This window comes from Chenopodium album, chromosome 13 (genome assembly GCF_948465745.1).
Source record: "Chenopodium album chromosome 13, dcCheAlbu1.1, whole genome shotgun sequence".
In the NCBI taxonomy this organism is placed as follows: Eukaryota; Viridiplantae; Streptophyta; class Magnoliopsida; order Caryophyllales; family Amaranthaceae; genus Chenopodium; species Chenopodium album.
In genome coordinates, this window is record NC_137846.1 from 51,025,097 (window position 1) to 51,051,589 (window position 26,493).

The 26,493-nt window shown below is 33.7% G+C and overlaps 4 protein-coding genes across 4 annotated transcripts; all 4 read right to left on the bottom strand.

Moving 5' to 3' along the window:
- Positions 1–2,880: 2,880 nt before the first annotated feature.
- On the bottom strand, positions 2,881–3,498 carry LOC145575679 (uncharacterized). The gene has a single exon (XM_081633500.1). The coding sequence runs from the start codon at positions 3,496–3,498 to the stop codon at positions 2,881–2,883; it is 618 nt and encodes a 205-aa protein (XP_081489626.1).
- Positions 3,499–5,317: 1,819 nt separating this feature from the next.
- On the bottom strand, positions 5,318–6,388 carry LOC145576842 (protein NDR1-like). Its single transcript, XM_081634547.1, has one exon. The coding sequence runs from the start codon at positions 6,186–6,188 to the stop codon at positions 5,535–5,537; it is 654 nt and encodes a 217-aa protein (XP_081490673.1). The 5' UTR covers positions 6,189–6,388; the 3' UTR covers positions 5,318–5,534.
- A 6,838-nt stretch (positions 6,389–13,226) lies between these two features.
- On the bottom strand, positions 13,227–15,496 carry LOC145574912 (polyubiquitin-like). Its single transcript, XM_081632795.1, has 2 exons — positions 15,370–15,496; positions 13,227–14,815 (listed from the first exon to the last, which is right to left on the bottom strand). The coding sequence occupies exon 2, from the start codon at positions 14,813–14,815 to the stop codon at positions 13,442–13,444; it is 1,374 nt and encodes a 457-aa protein (XP_081488921.1). The 5' UTR covers positions 15,370–15,496; the 3' UTR covers positions 13,227–13,441.
- Positions 15,497–19,358: 3,862 nt separating this feature from the next.
- Positions 19,359–25,005, bottom strand: LOC145576843 (chalcone--flavanone isomerase-like). Its single transcript, XM_081634548.1, has 4 exons — positions 24,815–25,005; positions 23,642–23,800; positions 19,853–20,076; positions 19,359–19,721 (listed from the first exon to the last, which is right to left on the bottom strand). The coding sequence occupies exons 1-4, from the start codon at positions 24,918–24,920 to the stop codon at positions 19,461–19,463; spliced, it is 750 nt and encodes a 249-aa protein (XP_081490674.1). The 5' UTR covers positions 24,921–25,005; the 3' UTR covers positions 19,359–19,460.
- Positions 25,006–26,493: the final 1,488 nt, after the last annotated feature.

The window sequence follows — 26,493 nt, forward strand, 5'->3', positions numbered from 1 at the left end:
AGGAGGACGGTGGCGAATGAGACTATGCCGCCATAACAACCACCGTGTGTAGGCTTTTCCATTGGTTATTAATATTATTAAGGCTAAAATATGATGATGAAATGGTTGATTGTTGAGCCCATGAGCAAACCCACATGTGAGTGATGTGTTGTTCCACATTAATTAAGTGTATAAGTGAGAGTTTGTATTGACATGTATGTGTATCTCACATTTAAGAAAAAAGATAACTGTGTCTACTTTATAAGGCTAAGGGGCTACTCCCCTCATAGCCATATGATTTTAAGGTGGAACCTCATTGGTCGTATAAAGTGAAAAGTTGTGACGAGTGTGGCCTAGACCCGCTTATCATGGTATTAGAGCCAAGGTTGGGTTGTGTTGTGATCTGGGTAGAATTATGGATAACTCATATGTGAGGAGGAGTGATGAGCCCATGAGCAAACCCACATGTGAGTGATGTATTGTCCCACATTAGTTGAGTGTATAAGTGAGAGTTTGTATTGAGATGTGTATCCTACATTTAAGAAAAAAAGATAATTGTGTCCACTTTATAAGGTTAAGGGGCTACTCCCCTCATAGCCATATGGTTTTGAGGTGAAATCTCATTTGTCGTATAAAGTGGACAGTTGTGACGAGTGTGACCCAGGTCCGTTTATCATTGATGATTATTTTTGTATTTGTGCTGAGTGATAGCAGCTGTGTATTTGAACTTGTTACATTAAACAATGTCAAGTAGCTAGAGCTAATAATCTAGTCAAACTTGGAAATTTGGAATACCAGTGAAATTAAACAAGACTATGTCAAATTGTCAAGTGTTAATCACTTAATCAGTAATTAAAGTTAGGATGGGACACTTAAAACACTTTATAATACTACAATTAGTCATCCAACATGGAACGTATATATAAAACTATAAATAAGGAAAAGTATTTGATTACTACCTTTCACACCGCTAATCAACTTTTTAATGGCAAGTTTTATTTAGGCAACACTAACCTTGAATAAATTTGTAATTTGTGTAATTTAAATATGTTGTTCATTTGGTTAAATATAAATAATGATAGCGGCATTAGGATAAGAATCTAAGACACTAAGTCATGCGGGCAGGGTATGTTACGGCTATCGGCTACTATCACGAAAAAAGCATGACACAATAAAAAAATTTATACATAACTACATACAGGCATGTATAACACGGTGGCACATAAGTTTGGACTATGTGTAGCTGCCCTTATAAAAATTTCATCATGACACAATGCATAGTTTGTGGATTGGGTTATGGGCTGAAATCAACGACCAGCGCCAAATCACGCTGAGTGAACATAAATAATAAGGGATTACTCAGCACAACCTACAATCATCTTTGATAAAAATTGCTAATCCCATGTAATTTCATTTCCTAAGAAGTTGTAGAGGTTAATTACTCATAGTGATAGTATAGTTGATTATGAATGTATGAGAAGATACAATTTTTATAGAAGTTCTAATTCCTTCTACTTATATATGGCAACCTAGTTTAAATGAACAATTTCTTTCAATTTATGAAAAGTAGAATTTTATAAGACATAAAGTTTTATATATGGCTGGCTACACCATAAGGCCGGGTCGTGTGGTCGGGGCCGGGTTACCCGGGCAGGACGGGCAGGGATTACTAGATCGATCAAGGTTTACTCGGTCAGACGGGTTACTCGATCAAGGGTTACTTGGTCGATTAGGGGTTACTCGATCAATTGGTCAGGGGTACTTAGTCGGTTATTAGGTTTACCGATAGGTGTTTAGTGTGTGTCAGTCGGCCATACCTTGGCCAACAACACAAATTCATAAGAACGAGGTTCAAATTCCGACTTATCAATTCACTAATTATTGCAATCTATATTTATAGGTTAATCTTTACAAATTTTGATTGTATTTTTCTTTTAATGCATGTGAAATATTTTATTATGTGTATGTGATCATGTTAGATAGGAGTATGTTTTGATAACTTGTTTTTTTAAGACATCATCATATTTTCATTGTAAATCTTGGAGAATTAAGTACATAATAGTGCTTCAATATAATAATTAAAGAATGAATGAAGTAGCCCTTTTATTTGCCCACCAAATTAAAAAACTCCTCATCCTTCCATTTGCTAGATAGAAATAAACTTTTAATATCTATGTGTATCGATTTCAATCACATACACAAACTTGCACTTAGGGTGTATTGCAGCCTAATGTTTACAGAAGTTAACTTAAGCTAAACTTATTTTTTAAAGTGATGGATCTTATTAAGGTTTACAACAGCTCAACAAGAGACCATATAAATCAAAATACAATATTTATTGTATCACCAACTTAACTTATCTTTTAATGTGATGGATTTTATTCAGGTTTATAGAAAGAGACCATCTGAAATACAATTTTTTAATCCCGTCACCACCTTTTACACTAGGTATTGCAAATTGCATACCTCAAAATAAATACTACGTACACTTATCAAAAGACAGTACAGCTTATTGCATGCATGTATGTATTGGAAAATATAGAAGAATTATGAACAATAATAATACTCTCTTTAGAAAGTTTTGTGAACAGTATATTATTCTCACCAGTTTATGTTTTGAACAAGATTATTGTACTTTCTTCATTAAATTAGTATTGTTAATTACATGTCCTTCTGGCACACATTGACACATACACCTTAACGGGGTCATTAATTAGAGGATGCAAACAAACAATTAATCTCCACCTATCTTGGAACAAACTCTCTAAAGAAATAAACCAAACTCTCAGTCATTTTATTTATTCAATTTGATCACTTGAACAATATTATGTAAAGATTTACATCATTTAAATAATAAATTAACAAACAACAAATAAAAAAATTGACAAACAATAATCATCTCTACCAAGATTGAAAGAGAAACAAAATACACAACAAAATGCCCATGAACTGAAAACGGCCAATAACATTCATTCCAGCTCTAGAGGTAAGCTGAATTCCCTTATTGACCAAATTACCCTCATCATCAACTTTCAAGTCAGCTCCAACCACATTACTAAGCCGTTGGTACAATCTATTTTTTCTAAACTTGTACCTCATCGTTGTTGCTAGCTCCGCCCTTAGTGTCACTGGGGCGGTAGCATTTTCCCAATTTACCCCTCTTGTCTCTATGTTACCAACAAAGTGGTTATCCCTTAAACGACGTTGGTAGAAAGGGATAAAAGTGGTATTTCCAATGATGAAATTTGTTAGGTTATTAGGTTTGTAATAAAATATGAGCTTAAGGGCATCGTAGTAAATTCCATTGGAACCCGAGTTTTTGAGCTTAAGGTCATAGTGGATAGTGTGGTTGTTATGAGAAGAATTGGTTGCATCCTTAAGGGCATAAATGGTAAAGTCTTCGATCGAGCTCACAGGTAAAGCGGTTGAGGGTTGGAGGAGAAGGCAGAGTAAGACCGCGACACTGATGCCTAATGAGTATATACCGTGACAACAACCACCGTGATTAGCCTTTGACATTGAATTGTTTGGATGGTTTAAGAAGGAAAGAAAATGATTAATTTCTAGTTTAGATGAGAATTTATATTGTAGTATACTTTATTGTTCTTTGCTAAGAAAAGTGAAATGTTATGATGAGTGAATATATGTCTTAGTTTTCGTAAATTTATAGTTTCGTAAAGACATCAATATATTAGGTATTCCCTGTCCAAAAAAAATTATATATATATATATATATATATATATATATATATATATATATATATATATATATATATATATATATATATATATATATATATATATATATATATTAGGTATTCAGGTGATATGATACCATGGATTTGAGTAGGAAAGTGCAAATTGTGAATTTGTCAAATTGAAAAGGTCCATGCAATGTAAACAAATTAAATAAATAAATCATTGAGCTCCTACAAAAATAGATTTTACGGAGTAGTTACTATAAATTCATTATTTTATGCAAGGATTATACATAAACTACATATATAAATATTTGAGTGTTGCACATATTAGTTGTCATTTGTCAAATAAACGTGGAGATCGAAATGCGAGCATTCGTCAAACAAATTGATTAAATATGATGTGGAAGTATCTAGGATAGAAAGTTGAGATCGACTGCTTTGCACCCCATCATGAACTAGTCAATTGTGATGGGGCTTATTTTAATTTGTTAGTCCCGCTAATTTTTCAAAATGTTTCTGTTTAACCTGACACATATATGTATGTTAAAGTATGTTAAGGCAGGATTTTGACATATTATAGCTTTAATATTAATGAAAATTAAATAATAAAAAGTTGAAAATTGAAAATTATACATAGACGATTCCAATAAATAGTCACATTACTATAAAATATTTATGTATAAAGCGTATAAAAAAAAAAAAGATAAATGGAAGCTCTTTTAAAAAAATAAAAATTTATTGTTGATGCTTAAATTCAAACAAGGAACTAACAACTAATTAACACCATATTTGTTGGAGACTAGAGTGTCGCAAAGGTATGCCCTTAATACTCCGTATTACCAACTCATAATAGAGGTCACGCACCAATCACCAAACAGCCTATAATTATGAAGATTAATTACAAACACAATAGGAGAATTAAGTCACATAATAACTACTCAACTCAAAAGCAAAAAAAACAAACTAGAATGTACAATAGATAGAAATTACATTCATTACAATCGAAGTGAATTACATATTTACAACAACGATTCTTCAAAGAAATTGTAGAATTGAATTTGCTAAAGTAAACTAGACTAATTAATGTAGACTTTTAAGTCTAAAATCTTCTAAGGGCTGCTATGAAATGGTTATGTGTTTGGGCCTTCTTTGCAATTTTTTGGGCCACCTTTGGCAAACTTTGTAAGATTTTGGGCCCAACCTTTTAGTCCAACGGTGTTACAGTGCATTCTCTGGTGTGTGAAGTACAGTCTAAATAAACTTCAAATCTTGCAAATCTTTTACAATCAACTTTTTTACAGGAATAGACAAGGGATGAAGGGATCCTCATTCTGCAAGAATGTAATTAGGATAATTCAAGCTTTTGTAATATTTTTCTAACAAAGTACATCAAGTCTAACTTGATTAATACTTGTATGTAATACCCTGCTCAAATCTAAGAGTTATACGTTATATAGAGGTGATCAACAACAGCCCGGCCCGCTAGCCTGCCCGGATCTGACTTGAAAATAGGGCGGCTTTGGGAAAACTTAAAAATGCATTTTAAGTTAAAAAAACCCAAATTCAGCCCGAAAAAAGCCTAAAAAGCCTATTTTGGCCCAACAAGCCCACTTTTTTGCGGGTTTAGACATGAGATATCATATTAAGGCCTAACCCGGCCCGATTTTTTGATCACTTCTAACGTCATATCATTTCGTGAAACACCAAAAATGTACTCCATAACAAATAATACTTGTAAAAACCAAGTTACTAAAGTACACCAATACACCATTGAGCTAGGAAAAATAAAACTACAATAAAACAAAAAAAATAATCGATGAATACCATCTACTAAATTCTTAGCTAATTAATAATCTACCACAAAAGAATAAAAGTCAAAATTCCCAAAATACCCAACAAATGAAAGTTGCAACACTTACTATTCCTAGCTCCTGACCTAAACTTAACCCCTTTCTTCTTCCTCTTTATCAAAATCCCTTGTTCATCAACGCGCAAATCAGCAAACAACCCGAAACGACGCCGGCGTTTAGTCTTCCAAAACACGATCTTAAACCGAACCGTTGTATTAAGCTCCACCCTAAAAAAAGACGTTGTCGCGGTAGCATTTTCCCATTTTACCCCTCTAGCATCAATGGTACGAATACGATGAGTATGCTTCCCATGCCCTTGGTAAAAAGGGGTAATAGTGTCATTTCCAAGAAGGGTCTTATTAGCTAAGCTAAGATTAAGGGCATCAAAGTAATAAAATGTAAGATTAAGGGCATCATAGTAAACACCCTTATCTTTATTCTCCTTGTTATTGAGCTTAAAATCATAACGGATTGTGTGGTTGTTTTTGTAGTAAATGGAATTATTAGCAGTTTTGTTGAGGGCAAAAACGTCAAATTTTTCAATGGAGTAGACTGGGTTTGAAGGCTTAAGATTTAGCCATAGAAACAGAGCTGTTAATCCAAGGGTGAATATGAAACTGCAACAACATCGGCAACAGCTGCCTTCGTCGGCCGCCATTAAAGAGTGGTTTTGAGGGGGTTTTGAGTGGTTTTCTGGTGAGTAAAAGATGAGATATAGAAAGAAAAGTGGTATTGGAAGGGCTGAAAAGGGGAGAGTGAAGTTGTGAACAGAGTGTTAGTATATAATTGAGATTGGTGAGTTCGTGTAAATTACAATGAGTCAACGAAGAATGAGACTTTGAATGTAAAATATTAACGCGGTTTAATTTGGTAATTTTTTAGTTTGATGGAGCCTATGTTTGTGTGTGGATCATATAAATTATTATGCCTTTTTGGATATTAAAGTTGACTAGTATGTCCTACACTCCCTAGTTGTGGTATCAATGTTTGTATGTAAAAATGTACATTCCTTATCAATGATGATGAAAGGTATAGTCTTTTCGCTTATTAAGATTGTTTCATTTAAAAATACGAGTACTAAGTTAAAAGAGACAATTTTAAAATAAAGCAATCTTATTAAGATATTGTAATGGCATATTATCAACTAATGTACACAGTATGAAAATTGAAGATTGTTGGGGATTTTGTGTTTACAAGGGTCACAAAGAAATTGCAAATGAAATTAATGGAAAAAATCTTTGAGGCATGAACGGAATCACTTTCCCAAAATTATAATTTTGGCCCTATATTACAACCGGGTATCGCAAAAATTTACTCAGGAGATACAACGAAAAACAATTGCAATCACAAGTAGGATGATTAAAATACAATGTAAATAAGATTTTTTTGATTTGTGATAATGAACAATAACTTGCAAAAGGTTTCAAGAGAATGAGAATAAACTGATTTCTTGAAGTTTCTTTCATCAATATGAACTATCATATTCATATCAAGAGCAATAAGCCAAGCAAAACTGGAAAATAACCGTCAAAATTGCCCCCGTGCCTGTCAGGCGAGAGAAACCAAGTAACCCAGAAAAATTTGGGTGCTCTCGCGTCCTGTCGGGCGGTGAAACGCTTAATTTTTCTTCGCTCTCGCGCCCTACCGGGCAAAGACCCGCCCTACCAGTCGCACCACCAGGTAGACTATAGGGTGAAGGAACACTTCTCTAAACCGAGATACAAATTGCTCTTTTACTTGTTTAATTGACTTGCAACACCCTTAGCCTAAGCAATTTAATCAAACACAAAAATATTTGTCACCAATACTCAATAATTCAACAAAGATTTCAAAGATTATTATTTCCGATTCTGAAAGTAGAGTTAGAGGGTTTTAATGTTGCCAAGTTAATAAGTAAAAGTCCCCTTATTAGCTTTTCTTTCTTTCACGTGCATGACTTATAATTACTTCATCAAAAACTGGGACTCTCACTTCAAAGTATTTAAAACTGAATCCAACCTTACAACGTCAAAGTGAACTCCCAACCAACTATACCAAGCTTTACTTGAGATTTATCCCCCTATATAAAAAGCACAAAATCAAAAAAAAATGGAGATAATTTTTTATGCTATGAAAAAATAGTATAAAAATACATTATCAATAAGTACTTTTATAAAATAAGTGGAGGTAATTTTCTACGTAAAAATGAAATAAAATTCAATATAAAATAGGTAATTTCTTCATACTTTCTATTTTGGGTTAATCATTAATCATATCAACAGGAAAGAATGAAAAGAACTAGCATTCTATGAATTAGCCGATTTCGTGTAGGTTTCTAAGAACATAACCAGAAACAAGACTAAGATGATAGAACCTAGAAACCACTTAGCCGTGTGGGCCTGTGGTTGTTTTGAGATTTGGGTTACGCATCCTATGGTAGCCCTCACAACTCTTATTTGAGTATATTAGCAAACTCGGAATTTACACATGATTGTTCTATATTTATTAGTAGACGTGATGATTGCTAGTTCAAGCCAAGCAAACTGGCCTCTGGGATCGGGGAACCATAGCCTATCTAACCAGGAGTAATTTACCCAACCCACAACAGCAGATATCTGTGAGCATCAGTACACAACAGCAGGACTTACAAATGTCTGCAAATTATTCCTACATATCACCTAAGTTTTCGCCTAAGTTTCTGCAAATTATTCATTACATTAAATCCAATAAACCAGCCAAATCTTGGATATCTAAGTCTTGAAAAGATCAAGCAGGCTCAGTCTCACACTATTAACAGAACAGATATAAAAAAAGACGGCTTCCCCAAATACTCTCAACAATGAACCCATGCATGACACAGAGCAACAACGCGAAGACATAAAAACCCTCAGAACAGTCCAATAATAATACACTGTCAGATAACTTTTTTCAAAATTCAAATAAATTTGCTTTTGATAACCTCAAAGATCACTTAATGTTTACCATCTTATATGGATATAATGGCCTGAAACTTTCAACCAGCCAGAACAATTATAAATCAATTTCAAGGTGATCTACAACATAATTCTAATTACCACAAATTTGATAAGGAAAACAAAAAGAATCAAATTGAATTAATTCTTAAGAAATTGACATAGGTTAGGATAGGATAGTTCACTTGTAAAATAAAAGAATCAACCATAAATAATGCCTACCAAGAGCATAAGAGATAACTACATATACTTCCAAGTATTTAAGCGTAATCATCACTTCATTTTAAACATGGGCAACCATTACCATTATGTCAAGGTCTACATCTAGGGCAAATCAGCCACACATCAACCATTCATCCTTGACACCAAAGCTGACAATTCCAAATTCTCTGTGAAAAACCTTGTAGATTGAAAATAAAGGTCATGATATAGTGCCTAACCATATTGTCCAGGCTTCAGAACATGAACTTATCTGAGCAAAAACTCAAGAGAAAATAACCAATAGTGTGTATCAACAAACTAATTCATCCAAAATATGACATGCAGACTGCTAAAAAAAAATTTTAAAAAAATTTGAAAAAAAAAAAAGGCAAAGTGCATTGACAACAGATGAAAATTCTGCGAAAACCATACATATATGATATATTGGAGAAAGTTATCAAGAATTAACTCGAGGAACAAAGACAACATCCCCAGTAGTTCTGGATCCAGTTGAAACATGCACATTCAATGATAAAACTCTGCTTCAACAGATAAAATCATATAGTACAGGGAAGTTCTCCAATGATGGGGTTCCCATGGAGGTGCAGCAAAGGTTGATCAATGACCAAAAACTCTCTATCCCAGGCACTAAATACACTCCCAGATCAAGAAATGTTACTGTCAAACAGTGAAACAGCTAATATATCATGCAAGAAAATTACCAACACACATCAATGAACACCAAGCAAGCTATAGTGTGTAAAAAAACTCAGATTTATGACATGATACACAGTTACCAAAGAGAAGCATACAACAGCAACAATAACACACTCAACAAAACATCTAGTTCTTGTTCACAAATCCAACACAGGATGATCTAACATTACCAAACAGTATTACCTGCATTCTTGAAATAATTACGCAGGTCCAGTTAGTTTTCACTCCATGGTTGAATAGTCGAGCCTCACACAATTCTGAATATTTATTAAACATAAAGTAACAACCAAAAAAAACAAACCATACTGAACCCCTGAATAACAGCAATTCATATCCAGCAAAAAAATATCATTGACATACATGCAAAGACAACAATGCACAGGCAATCATCAACCCACGCTTACATCTAGGATCCTTGCTGTCAAGCACAGTACTTAGACTAGACAGTCAAAAGAGCTCATCAATTAGATGTTCATTACCACCAACCTAAGGATGAGGAACAAATCTAAGAAGTCCAAAGAAGCAATAGAATAAATGGACCCTTCCAGACTTCCAGTTAAAGAAAGCTCAACCTGTTAAACGTACAGGCTGATACCAGACAACCCACAGACGGTAAGAAACTCAACTAAATACCACACAAACAAACTGCTTTCAGTAGCCTTAAAACTCCAAGATGGAAGTATTGTTTCTTTTTGCTGACAAAGGGAGTAAATCAGACCTCAAAATTTATCAACAATAGTAAAAAATACAATAAAATAAAAACTTTTTATTCATTGGAACTTAATATGCCGACGGATCAGAAAGGGTTTTGTCAAACAGATCAAATTACATGAAGAAATATCAAAACATAATGAACACTGGTCAAACTTGCTTCTAAGTGATTGCAAAGCATACCATATAGACTACACCCAATGAGTACAAGGAAAACCCTAAGCATGGAACAGAGTAACAAAAATGAAATGAGTTGTAAAAAATTTCCTACAATTAATCACATGATCTAGATAACAGAGAGAAAAATAGTATCAAACAGAAGAAAAAAAGCCACAGTTAATGTCTTTGTTTCAAGGCCGTGGCCAAGAGAATTCCTCTTAAGAACCCCAAAAAAAACAGCTAAAAAAAAACCACTTTCCAAATCTGAGCAAGTGAACAGGGCCAATAACATTATCAGACTGAGTATATTATGCAACTGATCACAAAATCAACAAAGATTAGCAGACAGCATACCCGTCAACAAACATCCAAAGCACACAAGCTTCAACTGCACACCCAAAAGACAAACAGGAGGACGGGAATCAAACAACTTCATCTGATTTAATTCAGGATCAACTGTAATAAATTAAAATCCTTTCTATTGCCACACTAATCAACAGCAAAATCAATTATTCAGCTAGGCATATTAGTCTTCCAGGGTTAAAGCCTTAATTCTCTATGACCACTCGGCCTCACTAATTATGCCAACAATTTCGTTGTATATTGAATAACTCCTTCCATTCAAAAGCCTATTCATCATCTCTTTAAAAACAATGGAGATAACAGCCTAGGCCCTCAAAGCTTAAAAGTCCAGTAGTCTATCCATTTATCTCAAACTCAACAACAAAGTTCACTCTGGGAAACATGGCCAATTTAGCAGTCTTCAGCAGAAATCCATAATCACCACCAAAACTAAGTTTCTGCCAGTACTTCTTCCACTATTAATTAAAATAAGTGCTCGGAATTCACATCAATCATCAAGAAGCCGAACCTAAAACAACTAATAACCTATACAAATTCAAATCTAGCATATGAGGGAAATAAATAAACCACAGTCCCTACCAAACAGCCAAAGGCCCAAAAGTGTAGGAGCTTATGCTCCTTAAATGTCTGGTAATGCAAGATAACACCATCTCAATTTCAACAACACTGCCAATGAAAATTAAACCAGTCCCCAGGAGTTCATGCTTCAAAGTACCAAGCAAGCCAAAACACACACACACACACACAATAAAACCATCTCCAGGATTGACACACAAGATTAACAGTCATGCCCACATCAACACTACCAACTAACATTAGTAAAACTAGAAAAATTCATCTTCGCTGCATGGAGACTACCAATTTGCAATTACACACAGACAACAAGAACAAGAGAAAGAAAAATCAACTATAGATATCAAATGAAAAATAGTTTTTTCCCAAATGCTAAAATTATCATATCACAACACCACATTGATATAACCTAGAGAAGCTCAAAAAATAAATCATTCAGAAAATGATAATCGAACTTAATATATGCACATAACACTTCATACCATCCATAAATAGTTGCCATCGATAGTATCTCCAAAGGCAGGCAATAACTACTTTTACACAATCAGCAATACCACATCCACTTTCACATCTCAAAACATTATAAAAAGTCCAACAGGCCCGCAAGATGTACCATACTAAAATGCATAATACTCAAGAAGGAACATGCAAGCAACCTTTGCAGATCAAAGATTAAACTACTAAGCTTAAAATAGCCTTATATAAGAACGACAGTCTACACTCTACAGTCTTCTACTAGTTCCAAAGAATGCGAATTTATTGAACTTAGGACCAATGACATTAGGGCACAGACTTAATCACTTTCCAGTTTGATTAATTTTCATAGCTCCCAAGTCCCAACCTTCAGCAGTATATGCCTAAGGGAATAAGAACAGGGTAACAGAAACAACAAAATGTTATCTTCAACGTATGATTCACAATTGAAACTTTTAGGGTGTTCCAAGTGCTGGCAATTTCACAAAACCCTAAACTAAATCATCACTAGTCAAACACAAATTTCACTCAAGTGATACATAACACAAAACTCCTACAAAACTCAATCATCTTTGCCTACATGGCTACATCCCCAAGTTCAATTAATGGTGATGAATAACTGGAAGCAGCAGCCCAAAGTACCAGTGTACCACACACAGTAGGCAACAATTCTATTCAACCTCAAACATTACTATTGTCACCAACTAACATCAATTCTGCAACAACAAAAAGAAATCACGATGCTGCCCAGATTCATATGAGAAATTACGCTGGTGAAATAGCTTATCAAAAATCCCAATTTCCATATCCAGTGACAAATAACTTGAATAATAAGAAGGTAAACACAAACAGATATTCACAGAACATAATACCTGAGTGAAACAAATTTCCCATCAAACCCCAACCTCATACATCTAATAACCCAATCAAATTCAAATCTAGCAAATGGGGGAAAAATAAAACCACAATCCCTGCCAAAAATTCAGGAGCTGATGCCTCTTAAATGCCTGGTACTGCAAAATAACATTGACACGCTTACGAAATCGACAGTCATGACCACACCATCAATGCCTACTAACATCAGCACAACTAGGAACATTCATCTTAATAGCTGCTAACTCATGGAGACTAGAAATTAGCAAATGAAACGGACAACAAGAAAATGTGTTAAAATCATAAACAAACACATCAACTATAGTCTATAGATATCGAATGAAAGATCACTTAATCATCCAGCAAATGATAAGCCGAAAACACTCCATACTATTCATGAATAGTTGCCCATGGATAGCTTCTACATAGGCAGGCAATAACTAACTTCACACTTATACCATGCTCAAATGCATAATACACAACGAAGACATGCAATCAAAGATTAGAAAACATGCATATCCCGATTACCAGATATGCATTTGTTAGGTCCATGAATATTTGAATATATTCCAAACAAAAATTAAATCGCTTAGTAATCAATTAAACATGGCACAAAGCATTTGCAGCAATAAAGAAACCAGAGCATAACAATTAAAAATAGCAACAAGAGAATGTAGACACAGACAGAAGATATTTTATTCACAGCAGAATAAGAACTTCATTGAGTTCATAAACACTAAGCAGAAACACAATACCAGAGAACTTAATTCATAACAACTAAAATAGAAATTGTTCCAACAAGTACTTAATGCATTCACAAATCATAGAATAGAAACCAAATCGACGACACAAACTTCATGCCAACGACCAGAGAGACACCACCATGAGCTTAGAAACCACCACGGAGACGGAGGACAAGGTGAAGGGTAGACTCCTTCTGAATGTTGTAATCAGCAAGGGTACGCCCATCCTCGAGCTGCTTCCCAGCAAAGATCAACCTCTGCTGGTCTGGGGGGATCCCCTCCTTGTCCTGGATCTTAGCCTTCACATTATCAATTGTGTCCGAGCTCTCAACCTCCAAAGTGATGGTCTTGCCAGTCAAGGTCTTCACAAAAATCTGCATTCCTCCCCTCAATCGGAGCACCAAGTGAAGGGTTGACTCCTTTTGAATATTGTAATCCGCAAGAGTCCTTCCATCTTCCAGCTGCTTGCCGGCAAAAATCAACCTCTGCTGGTCTGGGGGGATGCCTTCCTTGTCCTGAATCTTCGCTTTGACGTTATCGATGGTGTCCGAGCTCTCAACCTCCAGGGTAATGGTCTTTCCGGTCAAGGTCTTGACAAAAATCTGCATTCCTCCCCTCAAACGGAGCACCAGATGGAGAGTGGACTCCTTCTGGATGTTGTAGTCAGCCAAAGTACGGCCATCCTCGAGCTGCTTACCAGCGAAAATCAACCTCTGCTGGTCTGGGGGGATACCTTCCTTGTCCTGGATCTTGGTCTTAACATTGTCAATGGTGTCGGAGCTCTCAACCTCCAAAGTGATGGTCTTCCCGGTAAGAGTCTTGACGAAAATCTGCATACCACCACGAAGACGGAGGACCAAGTGAAGGGTTGACTCCTTCTGGATGTTGTAGTCGGCGAGAGTGCGGCCATCTTCGAGCTGCTTTCCGGCGAAGATCAACCTCTGCTGGTCTGGGGGAATACCCTCCTTGTCTTGAATCTTAGCCTTGACATTGTCAATGGTATCGGAGCTCTCGACTTCAAGGGTGATGGTCTTCCCTGTGAGAGTCTTGACAAAGATTTGCATTCCTCCCCTAAGACGGAGCACAAGATGGAGAGTGGACTCCTTCTGGATGTTGTAGTCGGCGAGGGTTCGGCCATCCTCGAGCTGCTTTCCGGCGAAGATCAGCCTTTGCTGGTCTGGGGGAATTCCTTCCTTGTCTTGAATTTTGGCCTTGACGTTGTCAATGGTGTCGGAGCTTTCAACTTCGAGGGTGATTGTCTTTCCTGTTAGGGTTTTGACAAAGATCTGCATTCCTCCCCTGAGACGGAGCACAAGGTGGAGAGTTGACTCTTTTTGAATGTTGTAGTCAGCTAGGGTTCGGCCGTCCTCTAGCTGTTTTCCGGCGAAGATCAGCCTTTGCTGGTCTGGGGGAATTCCTTCCTTGTCTTGGATCTTAGTCTTGACATTGTCAATGGTGTCAGAACCCTCGACCTCGAGAGTGATGGTCTTTCCAGTAAGGGTCTTAACGAAGATTTGCATCTATATAATCAAAAATTAATTAAGAAAGATCAGTAATTATTCAACCAAATTAATTACAACTAATTACGACCAGATCTCAATCCCTAATTGCAGAGTTATTGATGATTACAACCAGATCTTAATACCTAATTGCAGAAATTTACAGACAATTTCAGATCTAATCGAGCACAAATCAAACCTAATCATGAAAAGCGATCTTAAATTGCAGAATTTTATCATCAAAACTCAGATCTAATCAGACTAAAGGAAAACCGAACCGCAAATTGGAAACTTAAAATTCAACAGAAATTTTCAAAATTAGGCGAAATCTAAAAACCTAATTTGTAAAAAAATTTAAGACGATTAATAACAATAGCAAAATCAATCCACAAATATTTCAAACTTAAACCACAAATTTGGATTCGATTAAAGAAATTGATCGAGAAAGAATTATCTCCGATTAATAAATAGATTGATGTATTTTTATAACAAAAACTCAAATTGATTGCAAAATTCCACAAAATCAGATCTAAAAGAAGAACGAAAGAGAGAAAAAACAATAAAAGGGAAATTACCTTGAAAAAGGTTGAGAATCGAAGAGAGATATTGAATTGATGATTGAATGAGGAAGAAATAATAGGATAAAAGATTATGAGAAGAGGAAGGCTTATTTAAAGAATTAGGAGACCGACTTAATCAAGAAAATACACCTCAACTTTCCCAATGATAGGATGCCACGTGTTAGGGTAATGACGTGTCTTGACCTAGCCCTCACGGCTGCACTACTTTTTCTTTTCTTTAAAAGGCGGTTCAACAATTAACGGAGATTCTCACGTTTCCTACCACTTGACTAATTGGGTTTTAATCCTGTACATGCCGACTTATGGTAATTAGACTGAGGTCTTGGTGGGCCCTTGTTTAACAATAACACGCTTTAGATTATATGGCCTTCGCTTTTTTAATACTCCGTTTCAATTTGTTAGTCTCATATATTATTTTGGACAAAACGTCTATTCATATTGAATGTATTCCACTTTTAACTTATTTTTTATTTTATACATATTAAATTCTGATTGGTTAAATCAATTGATTGTGAGTTAATGACATGACTCTAAATAAAGAAATTACTCCCTCGATTTATGCAATTATGACTAATGATTTCCTAAAAAAATCAAAAAAAAAATTAAATAAGGCAAAAACTATTTACAAATTATTTTTTTATTTTAATGCTAGATTTCAAATATTCTCCTTTTCTTCTTTTATTGATTGATTTCATATGAGACTATCATATTGAAACGGAGGAAGTACTCCGTAAGTGTTTTATTTTAATTTTCTACTTCGTACATTTTATATTTACCATACAATATTCTCATATTCCTTCTATTTTCTGTAATAATCATAAAATTTGAAAAACGAGTACATTATTTAAGAACGGAGATATAAATAAAGGAAAATGATATACATAGGTCTTAGAGGTATATATTAGCATTAAAAAAAAAACTCTTGAAAATTGTTTAAATTTAGAAAACCAGGACGAAAACACACTAATTACACTGATTTACGCGTGTTTTTGTCACGAATTTCTAATTTTATACCATTTTCAAGCCTGTTTTTAATGCTTATATATTGCCCTAAGGGCTATGTATAGCATTACCCATAAAAAAATGGTTCTCAATATCAAATTTTTATATATTCGCATTTCAAATGTAGCAAGTATGGAGTAGCATTTATGACCCATGTTTCATAATATTGACTTGGTTAAAAAATAAAAAATTAAAAATAAATAAAATAAAAAATTTTACGTAATAGTCAATGTATTGGTTTGACTTTGACCTTAAGTATAAATAATTACATGATCCAATTCTAATTTCTATTAGTACTTGTAATATTTTACGGAATTACCTTTCTTTTTATTATAAAGTACTCCATATCTATCTATTAACTATTACTAACAGAAGTTGCTGACATCACCATTGCCCACGTGTTGCTTTTTCAATAAAAAAATTTCCGCCTAAAAGCAATAATGATGTCATCTTTCTTTTTTATTTTATTTATTTTTTTGGAAAGCTATCATATCTTGGAACTTATCGTAGGAAATTGAAACAATTTTAAATAGCACACTAATAAATGATCTCCTTAATTGAACTATGAATTAGACAAAGTTGAACAAATACTATATCATAATATAATACCGATTTATTTTTAAAATGTACAAATTAAAAATAGGCTTTATATAAACCGTGCATCGCACGGCTTCTAACCTTGAGTATAAGGGCCTGTTCACATTTACTTAATTTCAGTTCAGTTCAGTTCAGCTCCAATCAGTTCAGTTCAGTTCAGTTCAGTTCCAATCAGTTCAGTTCAGTTCAGCTCTTAATTTCCCTCTCACATAAAATATTCATTTCAGCTCAATTCAGTTCAGTTCAGTCTCCAATCAGTTCAGTTCAGTTCAGTTCAGCTTCAATCAGTTCAGTTCAGTTCAGTTTAGCTCAGTTCAGTAAATATGAACAGGCCCTAAGTAGTAAAACCACTTAAAATGTACTTTGTACAAATATACAGGTGATATATTAAATAATTAAAGATATTAATAATCAAGTTATACCTCGATAAATGTGACAATCAAGGTGATGACAATATTAAGGTCTAACGTATCTATCAATCAAGCCCTACAAAAGAATCTCAGTTCCAAGATATTTCGATCAAACAGAGATCATGAGGTTGGAGGATCTGACGGTGATTAAAGAGTTGCTTGTTTAGTTGAATTGGTATTGGTAGTATATGATTATTGGTCATATTATAGGTTGCCGTTAGTTGGGCCGTCTGATCAAACAGTAGGTGTGACGATAGTTTGCAAGTTGAGAGATGGCCTGTGGGACCCAGTAATAATAATGCCGTTGCCGTGACTTTCGAGGATTAAAAAAATAAAAATAAAATAGATAATTATTAGCCATCCATTAAAAAAAATTGTGGGATTAGATATAGATTTTCTAAGCTTATATGCTTATCCATATCTCTACATTTCCTTATTTTTCTATAATGAAAAGGAAAGGTCCAAAATAGGAAAAGAATAAAGCTTTGATGAAGAAAGGAGTATTGTTTGGTAACTTCCCAAACCTTCCACGAATTAACATTATATTGTTGGGTCCATTAATTAAGTTGTTTGCCTTCTACTCCTCTTATTATTCGGAAAAAAATCAATAAAAATAGTTGTAAATCGAGTTGGGTTGTGCCTTATATAAAAAAATACACGCACTTTGAGGTTAGCTAAGCTCAATCCAAGAGCTAATTGTTATCCTGAAATTTTTGAAAGGCTGATTCGGATTAGTCTAAGATCGCATGCCATCATGACAGGCTTGCATGTCTAAATCAAGTTTCATTAAGTTTAGTGTACTTTAGAGGAGTTATTAAATCAAAAATTTAAGAATTTGTTTGACATCGCTGTGTTTTTTTGTTTTTTATTTTCAAACTAATATGATATATGTCATATATAAAATAAAAAATAAACAAATTTATTAAAATTATGATAATTTTGAAAACTGACAAGAAAAAAGTGAAAGCACATTTTTCTTGTTTTTTGTTTTTGATTTTTTATTTTAAAAAGAACAGAAAATTAAAAATAAAAAGCAATGTCAAACAAGCCCTAATACCTAAGTTGTTGATTGAGAAGACCTAGAGATATGTTTTATACTCTATTAAATTTTCAAGAATTTAAGTGCATCTTGTTTTCGTACAAATGTATCTAAGCATTTGGTACAAATTTCAAGAATTAAATGTATCTAAGCATTCGGTACAAATTTGATACGCTTATTGACAACCTTCAATGAACACTTTTATGAGCTACCGTAAACAATGTTATCCTTTCAATTTGAGAAGAGAGCTGTTTACAGCCTTACAGGAAAGGAAAATCCTCTTATTGGGCTAGGTCGATTTGTACTGTGATTGGCCATATTGTACGTTACTTGAAAGTCTGAACATGATTTATTTTGATTTTATTATGGAGTGGCCCCAAAATTTTATGACCCAATTTGTATTTGGACACTTCATGTAAGTGGGATTATTTCAGTTTAATGGCCTAATATTAAAACTTGACCCAATTTTTCAAAAAAAAAAAAAAAAAAAAACTTGACCCAAAACATACTATGTGGTTACACAATGTTGATTAGTCTGAAAGGTAATTTTGGTTTAACATGGTTTAGTAGGATGGCATGGGATCTCTAATCTAGAATTCGTGCGGTTGATGAGTTCATGACGTTTGTTCAATATGATTGGATCCACTCATCTAGCCCTTCACGCACTTCTTAAGTTCTTAGAGCTTTTGACAATAACAATTTGGACTTTGGAGGAGACTAGTTTTGGAGATGTTGACCCTTATAGCAATTTTTATTTTCACAATAGATTGATTCATTGATAAAAAATTCTTTCTTGCAAATACATAAAAATTAAATAAAATAAAATTCATATTTATGCAAAAGTTAGGATTATAGTTGCATATTGACTATTTTTCTTACTCTTTTAGCGATTTTAAAAAACTTGTTCGAAACTTAGACAAAATAGAGTACAAGGGTTTAGAGATAAAAACATTTTTATTTTATTTTAGCAATGCAAGTACAACTTCGTGGATACTACAATGAGGTTATATCAAATATGTAGCGTAAAATACATCTCTTTATGATTTTATGTCCTCTTGTCCGGACAATTTTTCAGCATCCACCTTTGTACTCTTCTCATTTTTGACTCCATTTGTTGCATTTGCTTCTGCGTTCTCTGAATTCAATAATCCTGAAATTCTAGCAGCAATACATTGCTTCGCTTCAGGAGAAACACCATGTTTGCCGATGATGGATTCTAATACAGCCTCCGACAAGTTTTTGTTCTCTATCACGGCACTTCCGGCAGTTGGAATGCTATCATGCTTGGAAAACCCTATCTGTTTAACACATGAAATTCAAAGCACGCACCAATTTGAGTTACATATTCATAGAGTAAAACATCGACAATCTTAATATGTACTTGCTTGAACTAAAATTAATTTTATCGAACATAAGATTTGATACTAACCGTAAGAGATCCATGAGGTGATTGTGTAAACAAAATAGAGTGTCCCGGGGGAAATTTCTCATCCTTAAAGGTCTCAAGGAACTTTTCGACGGCCTTGGCTTCTTCATCGGTATAGATACCGATGGCCTTCCAAAACGCAACGCAGTTTTCAGTCACCTTTTCTGAATATTGTTGTCCCGTTAATGGCAAAATCATGGTAACCTGAGTAAATTTCTCAAATGGACCTACAATTTGTTTGCAAGCATCAAGTTAATTAAATTCTACACTATTATTATTAAAGTGTAATAAAATCGCTAACATGTACCAAGGCGAAATGTTTACAAGCGTCAAGTTTACACTTTTAAGGCGTAAGTTTATCACTAACATCAAGGCTAATTGTTTGCAAGCATCTATCTATCTATACTTAGTATTTAAAACCTCAAACCATGGTACATACATGTCTCCATCGTAAATTCTCTTTTTCAATTCAATGTGCCAAGTGTTCATTATTTCAATCCAATGTGTCACATGTTTACTATTCCAATCTAATGTGCCTTGTGTGCACTATTCTCTTTTTAATTCAACATCAAACAAAGGGAAAGTAATTAATTAATTAACAATTAAAAAATTATAATTAAAAATTTATAAAGCTACGTACGTAGTAATTGTATATTATTACACAAAATAAATAATGAATTAATGATCGTTTACAGACTTTTGCATAGTTCATCTTCTATCTCATTGAGGTGATTCTTCTGCTCCCTTTACAACAATTAATTCCTAAATGAATGTTCAATTCAACCTTTAATTTGCAATAATCATTCATTTTTCCTTCAAATTTAATGCCTCAGTCTTTTCCCTTCTTTAGTACGTAGCCTACTAGCTTCCAATTCAATACTCCTCTAAAAATTAAACTTTGTAATCAATATCTTCAGTTACATTTTTCATCCACAATTACTTATTGGGATTTCCTCCCTCATCTTTCTATGAGATTTTGACTCTATAAAATAGAGACCCATCATCATATTCATATGCATGTTTTGATTGGATGAGTTACTTTGATCTTTTTAGTTTGTTTATTTATGTAACGATATTGATAATGATTTTTCTTATCTATCTATGTATATATTGCTTCTTTTTACTTAATTTGAATTCAATCAAGTTTAATTTTGATTTTTCGTAGTGTTATCTTGGTGACTTGGTTGATCAGGTTGTTGAGACTGTTTATACAATTTTGCATGTTTAATATGGATTATTTATTTTTAGATGTTTTACTCGCCTTTATATGTTATTTGGGGCTTTGGGTAGAGTACTCAGTTAGTAAAGCACGATTTTTACTATTGTTTATGAAGTAGATCCCAATTGGAATGGCTCACTTTAGATTTGCAATTGTAATGTAGATTGTTGGAAGTTCTTGATATAAAACAAGAGTGTTGGGAAAAATAAGAGAGAAAGAGAGAGAGAAATAAATGGAAGGGGAAAAGTCCCACATTGATTGGGGAGGAAGGTTTTTCCTTGTTTTTATAATGTATTGCTTTAGCACTACTTAGTTGAGTGAGTTGGAGGTGTGTGTTACTCCACACACACGCGCGCGCGCGCGCGCGCCGGGCCGGGCCGGCTCGGGCTCGGGCCTCGGGCCTCGGGGAATGCGCGGGCGTGGGTCCTTGTTATCTTTTTGGAGAAATTTTATTTCTCTTTTCTTTGTCAAACAGAATATAGGGTTTATTCTTTTCTGACTGTTGTGAGAATTAATCAGCCATTAATTCCTTGATTGTAGCTGACTGATTAATTCCTTGTTTCTTGCCTCAGTTGTTGACTGACCAGATTAATCTGGTCGTTTTCTTGGCCAGATTCTTCCCACCTTTCATGCTTTCCGTTTTTTCTCTTCACACTATAAATATTCGGTGGTTTTCTTAGCCAAAACACACAACACACTCAGTCTTCTCTTTTCTCTAAACTTATCTAAATACATGTTCTTTCTGTTCTGTTTTCTGGGCGAGTATTCTGAGTTCCAGTCGGGTTTGTGAGTGCACATAAACTCCGGCGCCGTGCTTATCCTGGAGGGCGACCGCAATTGTCTACTGCACCGGGAGGTAGCGCGGAATCGTCTTTTAGGTCAGTGGTTCTCCACGACGCGGCTATTGTCAGTTTGGTTCACGCATCAACAGATAAGTTATTTCTGGTTTATTGCTTATTAGTATAACATAGATAATGTAATTTGAGAGGTTTCAAGTTTGGCCCATTAGAATGGACGGCGAATTTGACATAGTTGATCTAAAATTCTAAACTATGAAGTATGCATGAAGAAATGGACAAAGAGACGTTTAGCAGAGAATAAACTAGCCACAAAAAAAAAAAAAAAAAAAAAAAAAAAAAAAAAAAAAAAAAAAATCAATTTCAGCAATCTTATACAAATTTACTCCAGCAGTGTCTTTAACATTAGCTATTTGTTTTATTAGTTTCAATGTTACATTTGCATACTTCATTGTTATAAAATATTTTAGACTTAGATGCCCTCAAAATGATTTTATAACAATCATGTGTTAACATATAGATGTTGCTCACAACCTCAGACTAATTCTCATCTAACAACATCATTTTCAAATGTTGCGTAACCTTGATATCTTAAAGTATGCAAATCTTTATTAATTTTACATATAATAAGCCCGTGCATTGAACGGACCAAAGAACTTGTTTAATATAATTAACTACTCCCTTTGTTATTTTTCTGCCCCATACGCAAAATGTGCTTTATTAAGGATTAAACCAAAGTTTGCAAGTGGATTCGGGGTATTCTTGTCTTTTATAATTTTATGAATGTGTGCGAGTTTGATGGTGGGAACATATTACCAAAATAAGAAAATAAAACAATATTTAAGAAACATCTAAATTTGAAACACGAGGCAAACAAATAAAGACAAAAAAAGTACACTTCTAATGTAAAACGAATAAGAACAAATAAAACCAAGACAACTAAAACATAGAATTTTTAAAAAGTCTAATTCAAATAATATAATCAAGAAAGACATGGAGTGGAGTACAAAATTTTAAAAGCAAATTATTAAATTCCTATAAAACATAATCAATTTTGTTACTCATTGTGAAATATAAAAAGTCAAATCACTAAAAGTGCACCCACTAATTTAAAATAGGATGATTATATTGATTGAAGAGACAAGAAATTAAATCTTTAATTTTTCAATGACTAAAGGTGCAATTTGTTATGGCCTAATTATTGGGTGCATAATTCAAGTTTAAGTGAACTTGGAATAAACTGTGGTTGTCGTGAGCTACAATTCATTGAACTTACCAGTCAAGTAGTCAACCTTAAACAAGGTTGAAGATTCGTAGGACTTGCCTCTTCCGCCAACAACCAATAACAATATACAAACCACCTACTAGTCAATCAATCCTCAAACACGGTAGATAGATCGATAGCACATTTGACATTTTTGATAACCTTAACTTCGTCGCGAGTGAACATTAATTTTATAATTTTGTATCCGAGTGTGAGATTACTATAAATACTACCTCCGTTATATATTTTTTGCAACTTTGGAATATTTTATATCTCATAAATAATACCCCAAAGTTACAAAAAATATGAAATGGAGGTAGTACGTGTTTATTAAAATAAGGACATATTGAACATTAATTTTTAATTACAAAAGGTTTTAAGATGATTAAATTAATATATTTAACAAATTTAATGAATATGTTTGTCTATGGATGATTATTTATACTCCGTAGCATAATTGTGTAGCAAAATTTTCACATAAAATTCAGTAAATAGAGTGAAATATAATTTACCTGTAACAATATCACGGAAAAATTCAACAGATTCGACCAACTCAGTGGAGGTTTTACCCTTCCACTTACTAGCCAAAGCTGAAATTGCAGTCTCCTCCAAGTATACTCCAATTGCTGTGAACTTCACAAAATTCCCTTGTATTTCTAATCCTCTAACCCCTGCACAAGTATATATTAAGTTATTAACCGTGTAAACATCACAGGTTTGTTTAAAAAAAATTACGAGTAATATAATTCCGCACTAGGAAGTAGTTACATGTTGATTCAAACATATTTGTTAGTAACAAAAATAGTTAGTAGTTAAATTTATATACGTAGTAGCTTAGTTATAATGAAATTAAATGTGTCAATTTTTTAGAAATTGAGAGTGTATAAAATATGGACAAAAATGTAATTTTAGCTGTAAATACAAATTCTTTCTTTTAAAAACGATGGTATAAGGAGCTTTTTCTAAATCAGCGGATTGGGCCAAATCACCTCTTTCAAAATTCAAACTACTAAGTGTTAGTTACCAAACACCTCATATTGGTGGGTTGAGTGGTCAAACCTCTAATTTGTCATCAATCCGCTAAACTCTGTCCAACTCGATTGATACCAAACACTATGGTCGATTTTGGGTTGATCAATTATATTTCCGAGTTAAAACTCTTAAAAGTGATGCAATAGGCTTTCTTGACCACACTTCACAATTAACTTATTGGTTTTATTATTGGATCAATAAGTTAGCTTGATATATTTGGTAAAGTGCATTAAGAAGCTTATAGTGCATCCTGTAAGCAACATTTCTCTAGCTTTTAATAAGCTTAAAATCAAATTAAACTCAAAGTATATGCTAGCCATTTTATATAGGGAAATTCCCTGTTTCTCATGGTGAGAAACAAAATTTGTTTCTCATGAGGGCATTTTCGTGAATAAATCAACAACTTTTTCAATATTGTGGGCTCCACAGTTGAATAAAATTGAAAAAGTTGTTGATTTATTCACAAAAATGCCCCCATGAGAAACGAATTCGTTTCTCACGGTGAGAAAGTGGGGCTTCCTCTTTTATATATTAAGCTACATAAATAATTTGACAAAAAGGCAGGATTACAACAAAGTCAAAACTCAAAATCAATATTGATTATATCTCTAACAAAAACTAAATATCGATATTACAGGTGTAGGATAACTAACCTGCACCACCGAGGAAAAACGACTTGTCGGAGCCCGGAGCCTTCACTGTCGGCGGGAAGACGTAATCCTCCACTTTGACTTCGGTGACAGCAGTTGATGTAGCCATTTTTGACAGACCAATGAGATTATTGATATTATCAAGGGTGAGATGAGAGAGATTTGAGATATTTCTAACTTCCTAAGTAGAGCAATATGGAGTAGAACCGCATTTATAGCTAGGAGGCCAAGGAGGGTGGTGCTGGGAAGAAAGTCACAGTCAATGCTATTACGTATTTACTGTCTTTATTATTTCGTCCATATACGACTAGCACTCCATTTTGGAATCTTAAAAAAATAAATTAATTTTTTGTACATGTGTATAAAATAAAGTAAGCAATAAAACATTTCAGTTATAATTATATCTAATCTAATTCTATTTGAGTAATTACTACTCCTTATAAATTAATTTGATGTTCCTTTCATTTCAAATTCTAGATCGTCAACACGAAGGATTTTATACGTTAGTTTAAGTAGATTTTAATGATACACCATCTTTGTATATATGATTAAGAGTCGAGTTTAAATTAATGGTTTGATTCTAATTTTTAGAACTTTTATTGCTATGATCATAAAAATAAAAGTGAAGCAATAAAAGTGTTTAAAAACAAGATTTCCGATTATTTCCTCCTACTTCCTCCGTCCCCAAAATTTCGATCCTTTTGGGTTGATTTTGCGGTTATTAAGAAAGTTAAATAAAAAGAAATAAAAACATATTGAAAAGATAAATTTACATGGGGTTTGTAAAAAAGTAGAGAGATAAAGTATTAAAAATACATGAAAAAATAAAATTTTATATGGGAAAACTAATTTTGCACAAATATTATTGTAAATTGGTGGATATTTTAATGTCAATGGATCGATCATTTTGGGACTAAAATTAGGCCAAAAGGGTCAAAATTTGGAGAAGACTACTATATCTTTGTATAAAATGAGCTTTTCGTGGCCAACAATGTTTTTTTAATAGTTACTGCAATTGTGGTAAAGTTAGCTTTATCATATGCGAAATTTAATGAATTCGTGAATTGATGCTTGGTTTCTTATGCTCCACTCGTTACACAACAACCACTAACCCCATCCACCAAGAAAATCAATAAAATAGGCAAAATAGAACAAATGGCAAAATGCACAACATCCCACAATCATCCGTAATACTACCTCCGTTTTTTTAGTTGACACGTTTTGACTTTACCACTATTTATATACTTCTTTTTTACTGTATTTTGTGTTTTATACGTAATGAAAAATATAGTCATATGAGGTCTTGTTAGATTTGTCATGACATATAATTTTAAAATATCAACTTTTCATAATTTTTACTTATTGGTAGTTAAGGACATAAATGGTTGAAGTTGTGCATTGACAAACGTGACTTAAAAAACGTGTCAACTAAATGAAAGCGGAAGATGTATTACATAATACAATCATATTACATAATACAATTACAAAGGCACAAAATTAAGATTAACTCTTATAGACACGTAAATGTAAATGGTAAATCACAATGTTAACTTGTTTTCATTTTTCAGCTATGCAAAAATTACTACATGAATATGTCACTCTTTACTATATACAGAGTACAATAAACGTACGAAATAATGTGGTATTGGGTACGCTTTATAGTTGGATTTTGATATAGTATT